Source organism: Cebus imitator, unplaced genomic scaffold (assembly GCF_001604975.1).
Source record: "Cebus imitator isolate Cc_AM_T3 unplaced genomic scaffold, Cebus_imitator-1.0 Scaffold538, whole genome shotgun sequence".
NCBI classification, from domain to species: domain Eukaryota; kingdom Metazoa; phylum Chordata; class Mammalia; order Primates; family Cebidae; genus Cebus; species Cebus imitator.
Window position 1 is genome coordinate 1605194 of NW_016107853.1, and position 16416 is coordinate 1621609.

Genomic DNA, 16416 nt, shown 5'->3' on the forward strand with positions numbered 1-16416 from the left:
AAAAAAAAAAAAAAAAAAAAAGCCTTACAGGCTGGTTCCCTGTGGTCCCCGCCTCCTTTCTCCAAAATGGTGCTAGAAATCTGCCGGAAGGAGGCTCAGCACTGGGGCGCTCATGCCCACAAGTGTGGGGCTTTGGCACCCCCTGGACTGGTACACTGGGTAGGGAGACCCCCTTGGGGCAGCGATGCCAGTTACCACCATGGCTGTGGCTCCTGGCCGGGGTCTGTGGCATGCGTCCTGTGTGCAGGGGCTGCTGTGTCCTTATCCACTGGCTCCAACAGCCCTCTGTGTGTCACTTTCATTAACCTCACTTTACAGATGGTGAAACTGAGGCTCCCATTCCAGGCAAGAGTGAAGGCATTGGCATGGTTTTCTGCCCTCTCTGGCAGCAAGAGCACGGAAGCTGGGCTGGGACTGTTCTGCTTAGGATGAGACCTGCACTCTCCGGGAACCAGCTCTCAGCATGAGATGCTGATTTCATGTAACTCTGATGCTCTCGTCCTCCAAGTCTCAAAACTGTCCTCTGTGAAGCTTGGGGCTGCCCCACACCTGGCCCAGCTGCTTAGAGTGGGACATGGCCAGGTGAGGACAGCCAGGCCAAGAAGGCCCTTGGAAGAGTGGAGTCAATCTGAGGCTGCGGAGGGAGACGCCACCCAGGCGCCAGCGCCACCGTGCCACTGTGCTGGCAGGGGTAAGGAAAAGAAGGCAGCAGAGAGGGTGGTGGCCGGTGCCCAGGTGCAAAGCCAGTGAAACAAATGACAGTAGCTTCCTGTGTGCCAGTCATGCCCTCATGCCAACCTTATGATGCCATTATTGCTGTTTTGTCCAGGTTACCAATGAAAGCTGAGGCTGAGTAACCTGCCCAAGGGCTCCAGGCTGGAGCAGGGGCCCACAGGACCCCACATGCTGGTGGGGGGATGCTCCCTCCCCTCCCCAGCAGCTGAGAAATGTCTGAGAACACTCCCCTCCCCGCTGCCCTGCCCAAGCTGGGAGTGGGCAGGTGGGGGCTGTGGCCTGGGGTTTGTTCTACAATTTTGGGTTTTCAGCTCAGGGCTGAGGGCTCCTTCCCGCCTGGTCTGGGATGGCCTCCTGGGGATCTGGGGTCCAGCGTCCCCAATTCCTGACCCAAAAGGGCTAATGATACACAGGAGGCCGCTGTCCACGCGTGGCGTCGGTGTCTGGGTGGTGAAGACTTCGCTCCACTTGCCTGCAAGGCAGCCCTACTCTCAGGGAGGCATCTGAATGGCATTTTAGATGTGAAGAAACTGAGATCAGAGTGAGGCCTCAGGCCCTTCTGACCCCAACTACGCCGAGGGGAGCGCAGGGGTGGTGGCCCGTGAACCCTGCCACAGGTGGGGCCTCTACAGACCCCGCCCAGCCCCCAACAATGCCCAGAGCCTGCTATGGGTCCCTCTCACCCCAAGCACTCCGGGCCAGGCCCCATCTGGATAGGAGGTAGGGGTCTATGATGGCTTTGGGGGAGGGGCAGGCTCTGGGCAGCCAGGGACACCAAGGTGCCAGGAGGTTAGCATGGCAGGGCTCAGAGACAGCGGGCGGGGCCCGTTCCCAGAAAGGGCCATCAAGGGAAGAGGGTATCCTGAGGGCTGGCTCAGAGGTTCTGCCCTCCTGAAAGCCAAAGTGAGGCCACGGTGCTGAGGGCCGTGGCAGGGCTGTGGCCGGGGATGCAGCTGCACCCCAAGCCCCTTCCACATGCCAGGCAGATCCGCAGAACCCCACAATCCTGCTAACAGGGTTGACATTGTGGGATTCTCAGAGGATGCCTGACTTGCCTGGAGTTATAGAACCAGCCCTGGGCAGAGCTGGGATTTGAATCAGGGTCTGACTCCAAGGATCGCGGTGCCCCCAAGCCACTGATAGGCAGGAAGGGGTATGAACCGAAAGTGACCCTGGGAAGCCCCAGACCTGCCCATTCCCCCAGATGCCCCATGTCTCCGGCAGGGCGTTCCTGGTTCTGACCTTCCTGGGGCAGCCCCAGTCGTGCCGGCTGTCAAGCCGTTTCTGGAGCATGGCACAGCGGACAGGCATGGCCCAGGCAGGCGAGTTCCAGCCTCCGTGTGGCGCAGGGAAGCCGGTGCCGCTCCGACACTCACTGTGTCGGTCCAGCAGAGCGCTGTGTGTGCATGGACGGCAAGACACCTACGGCCCAGGGACAGGCGGGGATGGGCTGGGGTGCTCGGTGCTCAGGGCTGACCCCTCCTCCCTTCGGCCGGCCAGTGCTGGCTGCAGGGGACGCAGAGACGACCGGATCCCAGCCTGGTGGGACATGAGTGTCGGGTGCACGGAGGCAGCCCCCAGAGAGGCTGAACGGCCAGGAGGCAATAGGGACAGGCTTTCAGGGAAGAGGCTGTGAAGAGGGGCGATGCCGGCGGCTGGGGCTGGGGATCTGAGGGTTTATGATGATGGGAGAGACTTGAACCTGTTTCAAGGTGCTGGGAAGGAGCCAGTAATGGGAGAAAGAGACAGAGAAAGCAGGGGAGAGGCAAAAAATCACCAACTGGAAAGAGACCCAGAGCCACCATCTGCTGGGCAAGCAAGGCCTGCCGCATCACGAAGCTGCGGTGTCCCGTCCGGGCCAGCCTTCCTCTGAGGCAGAGGCTGAAGTGAGGTGGGCAGGGCGTCTGGGCGTGGAGATGCAACCATCCCCATGGGCAGTGGGAAGCAGGTGCCCAACACACACGAGGTGTGAGTGGAATCCACAGTGGGCACCCACCAGGACCTTGGTAAGGCCAGATGATGTCACAGCAACTGTCAGGGGCAAAGGCTGCTCAGAGGGACTGCAGGGGCACTGCAAGAAGCAGGTGGGCCGCGCTGCACCAGGGGAGGAGGCCATGCGGGTGGTGGGGGCTGAAGTCACTGGGGCCACTCTGCTGGGTCACTCAATTGCTCAGAGGCAGGCAGTGTTCGTGCAAGGCCTCTGGAGACCCCTGCAAAGCCCCTCTGGCTTCCCTGTGACCTCAACTGCACACAGCAGGCTGAAGGAAGGAGTGGAGGGGATGGGACTCAGGGCAGGGGCCACTGAGAGAGCAGTTGTTCCCACTGAGAGCCACCACCCAGCACTGGGAGCCGGGAGCGTCACTCCATGGAGGTCTGGATGCGGCAGTGGAGTGGGGGCTGAATGTGGGGGGCAGAAGCACGACTCTGGGGGAGTAGACCCCACTGTTACCTCCCTCAGAAGGGCAGACGGACCTTATGGTACTGGGGAAGTGGTAGTACCACCAGACACGTCACCCCGGGGTCACCAGAGCCACCAGGCCCCTCTGTACCGACTATCACAGGGCAGCCTCGCTCTGGAGGCTGGGGACTGCCCCCATGTAACCCTCCCGACCCCTCCTCCATGGGCACCCTCAGACCCACATTAGGGGCGAGGGGACAGAGGCACAGGGAGGGCAGGTCACAGCCCCAAAGGTGCATGGCTGCGCGGCCCGAGTTCCCTCTCACGTTGGTGCTCAGTGACTCCGGCTTCCAAAGCTGGTCTCGGAGCCAGGGGCAAGAGGGTCCGGGTCTGCCCCACCCTGCCTGTGTGACTGTGTGACCCCGTGGACTGTCCTGCAGAGGGAGGGACCCTGTGACTGGTCCATGTGTCAAGCCTGTGTCGTTGGAGGGATTCTTCCCCTAAGCCCTCAGCTCCATTCCAGAGGCACAGGAGACAGAAACGGAGGGTGGGCAGCTTGCTCTTGCGCCACCCAGGACGGCCCTGACGTTCAATCCTGGGAGGCCGCGTGTCCTCTGGGCCTTGGCAACTCCAGGGACAGCATGGGGAGGGGCCCCGTGGGCTCTGGGTGGGGCTGGAGCCTGAAGATGCCAGGTGAGTGGGAGAAAGCTGGCATAGGGGCCCCCAGCAGGAAGTCTCCTGGGACAGGGTGGGTGAGTCCAACCTGCCTTGGCCGGACGGTGCCTCCACTTCCCCCACACAGCCCGGAGGACTCTGCAGATCATCCCGAGACTGCAGACGAATTAGGCCCATGCTGTAGCACTAGAGAGACAAGGGGCTCCCTGCCTGCCTGCATTACTGTCCTTTGGAACCCCACGCTCCCCACCCTGGCTGGGCTGGCCTCTTACCATGTCCACGGCCACCTTCATGGCCTCCTGCAGCCCAAAGAGCTTCCCGGCCACCAGGTAGACGCCACCGGTCCACACGGCGCAGGCCTCGTGCACCCAGTGCTCCTGGGCCTCCCCGCCGGGCTCTCCCGGGGCCTCCTTGCTGCACTCGTGTCTTCGGCCCTTGTCGGCTGGGGCTGCCTCCTCGCCCCCGTCCTCCCGGCCATCGCAGCAGTAGCAGCTCTGCAGCCTCCGGGACAGGCCCCGGGCACTGGTGCGCAGTGGGCCCTGCTTGGCCAGGTCGGCTGGGCCATCAGGCCTGGGGGGCTTTCCGGCGGCGGCGGCAGCTGCGCACTCGGGGCCTTTGAGTGTTCTCTCGAGTGGCAGCGAGGCTTCCTCGCAGGTGCTCTCCGGCCGCACCTTCTCCTTGAGTTTTGGCTTCTTTTTGGGGAGGCAGTGTTCGGGGTAGTAGGGCCCACAGAGGTCCCCGAGGTCCTTGAAGTTGGCCGGGTTTTGGCAGAGGCAGCAAACAAGGCAAGAGGTACTCAGGGCCTTGGAAACCACAGGCCCCAGGTGCATGGTGGAGGAGAGGGGCAGGGAGGGCCGAGGCTGCAGGATGGAGCCTCCAGGGAGCGTGGCCAGGGAGGCCCCGGCTGCATCCAAGGAGAACGAGGATGAGGATGAGGAAGAGGAGGCAGAGGAGGAAGGCTTCCTGTGGGGCTTGGGTGCATCTCCAGGGGAGTTGACAACAGTGCATATGGTGGTGAACGCATCTCGCTTCTCCACGCGCACGAAGGGTGAGAAGGCGGGGATTCGACTGTCTGACCTCAGCCGCTTGCACGACGAAATGTACTTGAGGCGGATTTCAGGCTCTGCGGGATCCAGGGGCAGCACCTGCTGTTGCCGCCGCCGCTTGGCTCGCCCCTTGCAGGGTGAAGAGGTGGTGTTCTTGGCCCGGCCCCGAGTGAGGCGCTTCCGCTTGGAATAGCTGCTGTAGTTGGCATGGCCTGGCTGTTTCTGTGCCCTTGTCTGGGGCTGGCAGGGCCTGCCCTCGGGGGGCTGGGAGGCCAGGCCCAGCTCCTCCATCTTTGGCTTCTTGCCTCCTCCGCCAGGGCTGTCCTCGCCGGCCCCTTGGGTGCCACCGGCCCTGTCTCGGGGAGTCAGGAGCAGAGCCGGGCCAAGATAGGGCCGCTTTTCCAGGGGGCCTTTGGAGAGCCCGAGGGCTCCCGCCCGGCCTTTCCGACTTCGCTTCTTAGGTGCCAGGGCGGTCCCCCCAGGCTGCAGGACCTCCGGGGACGTGAAGGCCTCGGTTTTGAAACAGTCAGTCGAAGACAGTTTCTTACTGTTCATGAGTTTGCCTTTTAAGGATCTGTTGGTCAGATTTCTGCATAACGGATCGGCAACAGAAGCCGCTGGGAGCTTCTGCCCGGTGCCCATGCTGATCAGGCCTTCTTCGGCCCCCACCGGGCTGCCCCCAGCACCCTTGAGCCCACGGTCCTTCTCAGGAAGGGATGGGCTCAGAGGATGACCGGGAGCGGGCCCCGGCGCTTTGCATGCAAACTTCTTGAGGCTGGGCGAGGTGATCTTCTGCACGATGGCTTCCAGCTTCAGGCCCCGGCCCTTCCGGGGCGGCAGCACCTTGGTCTTCATGGCCCCCTGGAAGGCCGCCCGAGAGGCGAGCTTGAGGCAGGCGTCGGGGGCCTCGGGGGGTGGGGGCTTTGTGGCGGGCTCGCCATTGCCCTTGGTGGGCTTGGCCTTCTTGGGAGAAGACATCCTCTTGAAGAGGGTGGGGGTGCCCTCGGGCCCCTCCTCCTTCCCATCTCCCCCGTTGCCGCTGGCATTGCTGCTGCTGCGGCTCCGCAAGACCAGGTTCCGCTTCTTGGTGGGGACCGGCGCCATGAAGGCCGACTTCCTTTTGAGCGCATGGAGGGGCCGGTCAGAGAGCTTGCTGCCTGCACCAGGCTTGGGGACCCTGGCCCGCTGGCTCACCCTGCCCTCCTTCTGGGGGCTGCCGGAGACCTTGAACGTGGCAGGCAGGTGGCTGTTGTCTAGGAGCTTCTTGGTGGCCCGGCAGTTGGGGAGCCGGCCCTCGGAGGGCCTCCGTCGCTTGGAGTGGAAGATCTCCTGGGTTTTGGTGCGTGACCGAAGGATCATGGAGCGCTGGTCCTTGCCAGGTGTGCCGGGCGAGTCCGTCTCCTTGGTCTTGGAGCCCATGGGACTGCTGTCGGAGGCCACAGGCAGGGCGGCCGGGTTGCTGGGGCTGGAGGCGGCCTTGGGTGAGGGCTTCCCCACCCGCTTGCCCGACTTGAAGGCGGCTCGCTGCTTGCCCGCCAGTTTGTCTGGGGGTGCAGGGGTGGTGGTCAGGCCTGGGGGCCCGGGCGTGCGGGGCTCACTCAGGGCCGTGAGAGAACGAGTGCACATCCTGGGGAGCCCCTCCGAGGCCCCCCGGCCTGGGGCTCCAGCCCCTTCCATCTGTCCCGGCGGGGGTCCCGTGCAGGATTCAGGGAGCAAGAGGTCTTTGGGCAGCGCAGGTGCCCTGCACGGGGAGTCCTCCGCCTCGGGCAGCCCCCGGTGTACCCGCCGGCTCCGTAAGCTTTTGCCCCGTGGCACAGGCTCTTTCTTCGCGATGGGCGCCTCAGGCACAGCAGGCTTGTTGGGCTTCTGGGCCAGAGAGGTGTCCGAGGTGGCAGAATCCCCCGGAGCTCGCTCCCCGTCGGGCCCCTCTTCACCAGGCTTCATGTGGGACAGCGAAGACTCAAACCAGCTCTGGACCTTTGACTCGGTGCCCACGGTGGGACCCAGCAGGATGACAGACTCCCCTGAGAGGTGGCACGGGGAGCCCCAGCCGGCCTTGGAGTCCAGCACCTCCTCCACCTCCTCCTTGGTGCAGATGAGCGGGGCCTTGGGTGACAGCGGGTCCTGCATGCCAGGCCTCTGCTCGGGGCTGCCCAGGAGCTCACACAGGGAGGAGTACTCCTCCTCAGCCTCCAGGTCCTCCTTCCTGCTGGTGGGCGGCAGCAGCGGGAGGTCCCCGAAGTCGGCGGTGGAACAGCAGTGCCGGCTGTCCTCCAGCCACCGATCAGCCTTGCCCACGTCGGGGCACTGCAGCAGCCCGCCTGCCTCCTCCTTCACCCCACCCGCCTCCTCCTGCTTGAAGTCCCCAGGCAACGAGACCACCTTCTCCCCCGGGGGCTCCTCCTCCTGGAAGCCCAGGCAGGCCGAAGCCTCATGGGCGTCCCCTTTGCTGACACCGTCCGAGGCCTTCCCACCCTGCTCCAGGCCCTTGGTGAGGTCACCGGGGTGCAATCCCCACCTGGGACAAGCATCCCCCAGGTTTTCCTCTGGCCAGGCAAAGGGGTTAGCACTGTCTGCCGAGCTGACAGCAGTCGAGTCTGGGAAACAGTCAAAAGCTGCTGCGGTAGGGTCTGGAGCCGTCACCCCAAGGGTGGGCTTCGTGCCAAAAGAGAGAGGACCAGTTGTCTTTTTGGGGTCAGGGGTAGCGAAGGCCACGGAAGGGTCTTCGAACAGCCCTGGGCTGAAGTCCTTGGTGGTGCCACCCTTGTCCAGCTGCAAGGGGTCGGGCAGGGCCTCCGGCTCCCCAGGCCGGGGCCACGCACCCTTGGCCACAGAGTCCAGGCAGGCGCTGTGGTTCTCCAGAGAGAAGGGTGGCTTGCTGCTGTCCTTGGCCAGGCTGGATGCTTCGGCCCAAGCTTTGTCGGCCTTCTCGCCGATGGCTTCCTGCAGCCCCAGGATCTCGGAGGCCAGGTCCTCCTGTGCCAGGGCGCTCAGCAGCAGCCGAGGACAGTCCCGCTCGCCCGCCACGAACTTGGAGAAGCTGTCGAGCGGCAGACTGCCATGCAGGCTCTGCAGGGAGTCGTCAGATTTGGTGGACATGTCGTCAGGAGAAGTCACAGAACAGGTGGACACGGACTCGGGCTTGGCCTTCGAGTTGCTGTTGACCCTGGCAGGGCTGCCACGGGCCTGGCTGCAGTAGAGGAAGCTGCGCTCCAGCGGGTCCTCGGAGCCGCTCAGGTAGTCGGCCTCCTGCGGCTCGGCGTGCGTGGACTGCGGCGTGCTGCCCAGCGGCTCCGACAGCGGGGTGCCCGCGGGCTCGGCCGAGTAGCCGCTGCCTTCGGGGCTGCAGTGCTGGCTTTTGTGCTGCTCCGGGGTCCTGGACACGAGGTTTTTGACGCCTTTCTTTTGCGGCACGGCAGCCTTGGACAGCAGCAGCTGCTGGACGGTGCTGGAAATGTTCTCCACCTGTGAGGTCAGCGCCGTGAGGCTCTGCAGGCTGAGGTCCGACAGCAGGCTCTCAGGGAGCTTGTCCTTCTGCAGCGGCTTGCCGTTGCCGGCCTGAGTGTCCACGGAGCTGGTGGCATCCGTCGGGGAGGGGTTGAGCAGGGGCATGAAGTGGCTGTGGTCTGTGATCCCCGCGGGAAAGGCCCCTGTGCTCAGCGGCTGCTGGCTGTAGGGGAAGTTCTCCAGGTTTGGCATCAGCGGCGACGGAGTGGAGCTGTAGGAGGGGGAGCGGCCCACGGAGCGGGCGGGCGAGTGGCTGGAGCTGGGGCTGAAGGTCTGGTAGTACTGCTCCGGGGTCCGGACTGCGGCGTCCGGCTGGCAGTAGCCCTGGCCTTGCTGCCCGTAGTGCTGATACTTGGCGAGGTTTTGGTAATGGAGGGTTTCCTGGGCATGGTGCCGGCTCTGAAGAGCTTGCTGCTGCTGCTGCTGCTGGTGGTCATAGCTGAGGCGGCCTGACTGGTAGGCGTGAAGACTCTGGACCCGCTGCCCCGGGGCCAGGCTGGAGCTGGCGGTCAGCGGCCTGTCGTGGGGCTGGGCAGTCGGCGCCGTGCAGCTCTTATAGGAGTGGGCCCCCTGCCCACCGCCCTGGACGGAGGAGGAGTAGGTGGAGGAGGTGGGGAAGGACTGGGAATGCTGGGGAAAGTGGGTGCCCTGGGGGAAGGGCAGAGGGGAGGCAATGTCATTCTGCAGCTTCTGCCTTTGCAGCTTGGGGTATGCCAGGGGCTGCTGGGGCAGCGGTGGCTGCTGGACGTGCAGGGAGTGAGTCCGAAAGGGCACCTGGGCGCCCTGCTCTGCATACTGCCTGCTGGGGGCCACTGCCGTCTTTTTCATTAAGTTCTCATCATACTTGCCCACCCCCGCTGGCAGGGGCTGCGGCTGTGGGGGTGGTGGCTGCGGGGCCCCCCAAGCCTGCAGGCTCTCCTCACCAGCATAGCGGCCTGGGTAGGGGCTGCTGTCCTGGGCGCCGTAGCCGGGGAAAGCTGGCCTCCCCTGCAGGGCCTGCTGCGTGGGCAGGGCCTTGCTGCCTCGGTGGTACTTGTCAGCAGCCACCGTGGCCGCTGTGCCAGAGGGCGTGCCGGTGCCACCCTCGTAGCTCGGGTAAGGCTGCGGGTTATAATAGTCCTTGGCGAGCAGCCGCTGCCGGTCACAGCTTAGCCCGGCCTGACTCGGCTGCCTGTAATTCTCCAGGCGTGATGTTTCCTGCGAGGTCTGCTGGTAGTTCTGTTGTTTGCCATGGAAACCACACCTTTCTCGAAAAGACTGCATGACTCGGGCTGGTTATCTGTGAAAAGAAAAAGGGAGGGAGGGAGGGAGAGAGGGAGGACAGGCAGGGAGGGGGCAGAGGGATGAGTGATTCAGATGGACCACTTCCTTTTGCCTCAGAAAGCACCCTCCCACCCACCTCCCCACCCTGCCTGCTCCCCCGCATAGCTCTTAATATTCCCCCCTTCGCCTGAGCGTCCCCACCAGCTGTGCACATATTGACAACTTCTGTGTCAGGGAGGTGTGCTGTGTAATTCCCGCTCCCACACTGCCTGCAGCTGAGCCTTGCCAAGGATGGCCACCGACGCAGGAGGCAAAACTGGCTGCCCAGCGCCAGGTCACTGGGGAGCTACCCTACCCCCTGCCCCCTCCGCCAGCTCCTCCCCACTGCCCCCCACCCACCACGCCCAGCCCTTCCTGACAGCTCAAAAGCATTTAGCAGAGCAATTCCTGCTCCCCTGTCCCCCAGGGACTGCTGGATCCTGTAATCTAGTCCCTGCTCAGCCATGTTCAAGCGTGACCCAGCCATGCTGGGGACCGAGGAGGGTTTGCCCCTGCCCCAGGGAGGCCGCCTGAGCGCACGCACAGACATATGTATGCTCATACACACGCACACACGCATGCACACACACCTCCTCGATCACTGCCACGCCATCTGGAATCTGTCTGTTCCTTCCAGCAGACGTCGATTAGGGGCTGCCAAGCCACCATAGACATAAAACGTCCCCTCCTCTGACTCTCAGGAACGAAAGACAGCAGCACCTGCCTCCCGTTTTTGATATCATAGGTGCATAAACAGATTACGTGGCCCAGAGTGAGGGAGTGCATACTAATGGGGCTAGAGATGCAGTCCCACGGCCACGGAAGGGCACAGCTCACCACCCCCAACCCCCCGTACTGGGGGACGAAGCCCTGTCGCTCCTGGCCAGCCCCTCCCCAACTCTGCAGGAGAGGGCTGGGGCAGGCAACACCCACGAGCCCATCTGGTTATGATTTTAGGGCTCGGGACCCAGGCGGGGGTCTAACCTGCCCCTGCCCCCAAAGCAGAATCCTGGGTCAGGAAAGGAGCCGGGGTGGGTTGGGGGAGTCTTTCCGAGCAGAGCATCTGCCGGTCCGGCGTCCAGCTTCCCCCAGCTGACTCGCTGGCCTGGCCACCCCAGAAGACCCCTAAAAGAGGGATGGAAGAAAGAAGGAAAATGGCCCAGGTTTTGGAGGAAGTGCACGGAGGGTCTCGCCATCGGCCGAGTCCCAGAAGGCTTGGGATTTACCCAGAACCACGCTGGCCCGGAGGCAGGAAGAAGGGGGCCCAGCTTGGCCTGTGTGGCCCAGGCCCCCAGGGGGACAGGGGACTTTCTAGTGCTAGTTCCCAAATGCTCCAAAAGGAAGGGGTGACCTGCCTCCGGCTACAAACACTCCAGGTTGTTGAAGGGGTCAGGAAGGGGCACAGAGAAGGAGAGGCATGCAGAGTCAGGGAGGGAAACAGGAAAGAGTAAGGGAGAGCTGTGGGCGGCTGCTACGTTCACCCCTCTTCCTTCGCCCAGACCCCACCACAGGTGCCTTCCTCATTCAGTGTCTAGGGATGGATGCAGGGAAGGGGACAGAGGGCCTCCATGTGCCTGAGAGCAGGGCAAGCCCAGGGCAGCCAGACGGCCCCCAGGAGCCAGCCCATCAGCCCAGGACACCCAGCCCAGTGGGGGGCCGGCCACTTTCCTGAGAGGCAAGCCCCTGCCCACTGGCTCATCAAAGCCGCTTCCCTCTGCTCCCCCTCCTCTCCCTGGATTTGTCACAGGCATCCCTAACAAGCCTCACGCCCGCCCTTCTGACCCACTTCAATCCTACCCCTGGCGGCTCGGATAAAACATTACAGGAGGTTCCTGCTGCGACGTGCCAGCCCAGAGGAGCTGGGAACGGCGCTTGGTTCAGGTCTGGCAGCTCCCTGCCAGCTGGGCAGCCCCTCGCTCCTGCCCTGGCCAGATCGCCACAGGGCAGCCCAGGCGATCCTGTGCCCAGGCCGACGGCACGGCGCCCGCTCCCTGCCCTCCCCAGGCGCATGTTTATGAGCCCAGAATGTGCAAACCCAGGACCACTCTGAAGCCTGCGCCTCGTATATCTGCACAAATTACATTTCGGCTTTTATTAGTCCCAGATCACTCTCATTTCCTGCTGAGTGTCCTGTGGATATCATTAACATTTCTACGGCTTTATTTTTTATTTTTTTTCACATTCTCCAAAATGCATTACCAGAAACATTATTTAAAGAGAGACAGACAGAGACAGAGATGGGGGCTCTTACCAGTGTCCCCTCCCTGCCTGTCCGTCTGCATCCCTCCCTCCCTGTTTAATCGTCCAGCTGCTGCGTCTTTTAATTTAGCCGAGCTGTATTACAGGCAGGTTTCCCAATACACACGAGCAGCTGGATGCGGTGAAAGCATCTATCGCTAAGAAAAGACAGTTCAATTAAAACACGAGACTAGTACTGATGGAGAACGCAGGCAAAAATGCTCACCCCAACACCACCCCAAAACCCAAGGCAAAGGGAGGGATGGGAACAAAGGCACAGGCTGCCTCTCAGTGCCAGCCAGGTCCCACCGCCAGCTCTGCTGGGAGAAAATGGGGCACTGCCTCTTTAAGGGCTGCCTCAGGCCTGCTGTGGGCTCTGTTGTTATTAATTGTTGTGATTATGATTACTTTTCATGAGCACTAGGACAGCGCTAGGGAGAGGCAGGCAGTAGGGCTGGGCTGGGCTGGGTGGGCCTCAGAAGAGGAGTGGGCAGAAAGAGGCTCCCTGGCAGAGTGATGGTGACCTTTGAACCTGGAGGCGGGGAGGAAGTGGCCTATTGGGCACACTGTGGGTTTGGCTGTGGCTTGGGCTGGAGGGAGAAGGGGTGGTGGGTGGGGACTGGCGACGGCACCCCCCTTCCCCCTGGGCTCGCTCCTCCTTGTGGTCCAGCTCAACCACACTGCGCAGAGAGTCCTCACTCACTCCCACCCATCCCTTTCTGGCCCACCTGCCTCTCCTCCCAGACACCCGGTCCAGGCCTTATCTCCAAAGTTCTTGCTGAAACTAGAAGGCAGGAGGGATGGCGTCTGGTGCATCCTCTAAGCACCAGATACAGGAAGACTTCACCCTCAGAAGCAGCTCCTAGAACTTAGCCTTCTAGCGCTGGACAGTGGAGGCAGGCCAGGCACAGCGGGAGCAGGAGCTGGGGCCACACAGCACTCAGAGCACCAGGATTTCCTCAACACAGCAACGGGAGTCCCCACTCCAAGCCGTGAAACAGTGGGGGCACAGCCCTTCTTTTAGGCAAAGACTCCGGCCCTTCCCGTCCAGAAATCTACAGGGCTACAGGGGCAGGGGCAAGGTGTTTGCAGACACCTACTCTGTGGGGCTTCTCCAGCAATGCTTTGATTAATCCTCTCCTCCCCCTTTACAGAAAAAAGTGAGCTTCAGAACGCGTGCCCTGCTTAGGACCCCAGCGAAGAGCCCACCCACAGTGACGCTCCATGGCAGGATGCCCTCAACAGCAGTGGCAGTGACTGGACCCCTGGTGGACACCCCTGTCCTGAGCCCTGCCGAGGGGTCCCACTTTGGAGGATGCTCTCTTGGAGCAGGTGCAAGCCACAGCTGCTGTGGGGCAAGGCGCTGAGCTGCAGCCCGCGACGCCGAGCCCCAGGCTGGGGGCCTCGCTTGTATTTTTATTCTGTCCTCATCTTTAAGTAGCCAGACCCACCTCGGGTGGGTCCACTAATGGGCAATGATGGTCACCAGCTGCCCGCTGTCACCAAGGCAACTGCTGTCCCCTGGGCACCTCAGGGAGTGGTCACTAGGCCTAAAGCCTCCTCAGACCCCAGGCTTGAGCCCCTAGTCAGGGAAATGGGCACAGTGTGGGGCAGAGCTGCTGTGGCTCCTAGGGAGCCCTGCTGAGAGGCAGTGGCTGGGACTTTTTCCTGAGAGAGGGAGGCGGGGAGGGAGGGAGAAACGGGGCTGGGGGCTTCCTGATCCCCAGCAGTAGCTCCGAGGCCTGGTTCTATCCCACCTACTTACCCAAGGTGGCTTTATGATCTGGTTTCCTGATTTGCAGCTGCAAGAAAAAAATGGAAAAACCCAACCCACTCAAGGCCTAGGAATCTCAGGAGGAGTATACCAGGGCTCAGGAAGCTGAGGAAAGTCCAGGGAGGCGTGGGGAAGGTGGAACCCCTCGGGCCTCCCCACCTGTTGAGGGTGATGAATACCCGATACAGGAGACTTGGTGAAAATGAGGAATGGTTGGCCGAAGTCACTGCTGTCCTGTGGGCACAATTCCATATCCCCGGGGCCTGGTGTGAACGGGGGGAAGGGGGCGAGTTTCCAAGGAGCCCACAAGACAAGAAGGTCGTGTGCTCACAGGCCTCTGGGACAGGTTAGGGTCCGTGGGCTGGGAGGCGTGCTTGGGGCAGGTGGAGGACCCTCCTAGGACATCAGGAACCCCAGAAGACCAGGCAGCCCCTCCAAAGCTTGGCCTCTCTACAGCACCCCCTGTGGGCAATGCTTGGATATTCGTCCCGCCTCTCCTCATTCACGGCCTTCATATCATGAAGGAATCTCATGGGGTGACCAACACGCCCTCTAGGTAGAGTCTGGGAGTCCCAAATACCGGGAAGCCAGTGATGGGGTGAGAAGCAGGAGGGCAGCCCCAGCCAGCCCTATTTGGAAGTTGGGGGAGCCCTGGTGTGGCTGGGGACTCTGGGCTCTTCGGGGTACACCAAGTGGAGGTGTCTGGGCTCTCCAGGTGTTGGAGAAGCCTCCCCTCACAGCCCCCAGTGCCATCTCCTCCTGTTGTGGACTCGCCCCCTTCCCCCCGTTCACACCAGGCCCCGGGGATATGGAATTGTGCCCACAGGACAGCAGTGACTTCGGCCAACCATTCCTCATTTTCACCAAGTCTCCTGTATCGGGTATTCATCACCCTCAACAGGTGGGGAGGCCCGAGGGGTTCCACCTTCCCCACGCCTCCCTGGACTTTCCTCAGCTTCCTGAGCCCTGGTACGCTCCTCCTGAGATTCCTAGTTGTGGGGACAGCTGACACCTGCTGAGCTACCTGAATGGAACCCACCTGCTGGCCCAGCCCCACCTGCTGTTCCTGGGCACGGCCAGGCCCCCTGCCTAGTGCCCAGGTCTCCTAACGCTGAACCTGTGCCCTCCACTCCCACATCACCGACCCTTGGTGCCTGTTCCTGGGATGCAGCCATCAAGGGGCCTGGAGACCTGGGCCCCACAGTCCAGGGATGAGGGGCAGATGGCCAGGTGTCCCACCTCTACTGTGAGGTGGGAGGAGCAGGAAGGGATTCCGCAGCAGCCGCAGGCATTCCAAGGCCCCCCATTCCAAGCCCCCACGGAGGAGGCTGCGGGAAGGAGCTCACCTATTATCAGCTCTGTACTGATAAGTCTCTTGTGGACAATAATTTTTTTTTTAGATCACTTTATTGACCACTGAACAAAAAGCATCACCACCTCTCCGTGTCTCCGTCAAAATGAAGAAAAGACAAAGAGGGGGGTGTTGATTGCTGGGACGCAGTTAACAGGGCCAGGGTCTGGTGGACCAGGCAGCTGTCCAGGTCCTGCAGGGGACACAGCCTCTGTCCCTCCCCAACCAGGCCAGGCTGATGCCATCACATACAATCGGTCCGAGGCCTAGCAAGACCAAGGGGCTGGCTCAGACTCTGGCACAGGGGTCAGATGGGACTCACAGAGGTGCTCCCAGCCAGCTCCGTTCTCCCCACCCCAAGCCCCAGCAGTTTCTGCCTTTGTGCGAGGCCACACGATAAGGAGGAGATAGACTTGGTGTGGCTGCCGGCTTTGAAAGGAGGCACAGGACCCTCCAGCCCCAGCCTTATCCTCTCCACCCCACGTGCCCGGAGGGTCCATGACTTACTTCCCTTCGGAAGTGAAAACACAGAGGTGCCCAGCCTGTGAGCTTGTCTGACTGCTGGCTGTGTGACCTTGGGTGAGCCTTTACGTCTGGAGATGTCACTCCCAGATCTACACGTCTCTCCACCCTGGCTCCTAGTCTCGGCTCCTCACCTTCTCAAGAAGCCTTCCCCCACCACGGTTAGAAGCAGCACCCCTCGCGCCCCCACGACGACCTGTCGTAGTCCAACCTGACTTGCTTTATTACTGGTCTCCTCTTTAGAACAAAAGTTCCACGAGAGCAGGGATTTCTGCCTGTTTTGTTCACAGCCTATTCTCCATTGTCCAGAACAATAAATATTTATTGAATGAATACTGCACAACATGCCACAGTAACCCTGTGAAAATACCCAGGAGCCATGGAGTGGCAGCACAGGGCACACGTAGGGGGCCAGGCGGCGGAGTCAGGGGCCGCCACTGCTGTGCTTCATTCATTCTACAAAGAACATCTTCCGGAAGCTTGGCAGGGAAGTGGGCAGGTGGGTACGAAGGCAAACTGGCAATCCTGCTCCCAAATAAAGTGGAGGGGGGGCAGCAGCACCAGCAGACTGTGGCCACTGGGGAGTGGGAGGTCAGGGTGCCAGAGCTTCTGAGTTTTCCCTTGAAAAAGTCAGAAATCGGGATTTTATAAAAAGGGATCTCTCATTTAAGAAAATGTTATCAGGCCGGGCGCGGTGGCTCAAGCCTGTAATCCCAGCACTTTGGGAGGCCGAGGCGGGTGGATCACGAGGTCAAGAGATCGAGACCATCCTGGTCAACATGGTGAAACCCTGTCTCTACTAAAAATACAAAAATTAGCTGGGCATAGTGGTGCATGCCTGTAGTCCCAGCTACTCGGGAGGCTGAGG

At 61.9% G+C, this 16416-nt stretch overlaps 1 protein-coding gene across 5 annotated transcripts in view; it reads right to left on the reverse strand.

Annotated features, from left to right (window-relative positions):
• Window positions 1-24: 24 nt before the first annotated feature.
• RAI1 (retinoic acid induced 1) overlaps window positions 25-16416 on the reverse strand; it is a 125040-nt gene continuing 108648 nt past the window's right edge. For 3 of the 5 annotated variants that reach the window (XM_017514841.2, XM_017514839.2, XM_037733581.1), the window contains one exon: window positions 25-9640. In XM_017514841.2, coding sequence (XP_017370330.1) covers window positions 3976-9624 — 5649 coding nt within the window. In that variant the 5' untranslated portion in view covers window positions 9625-9640 and the 3' untranslated portion in view covers window positions 25-3975. Of the gene's footprint in view, window positions 9641-10253; window positions 14430-15021; window positions 15738-16416 lie in introns of those variants that run through there. The other 2 variants (XM_017514843.2, XM_017514842.2) reach the window with 2 other exon arrangements.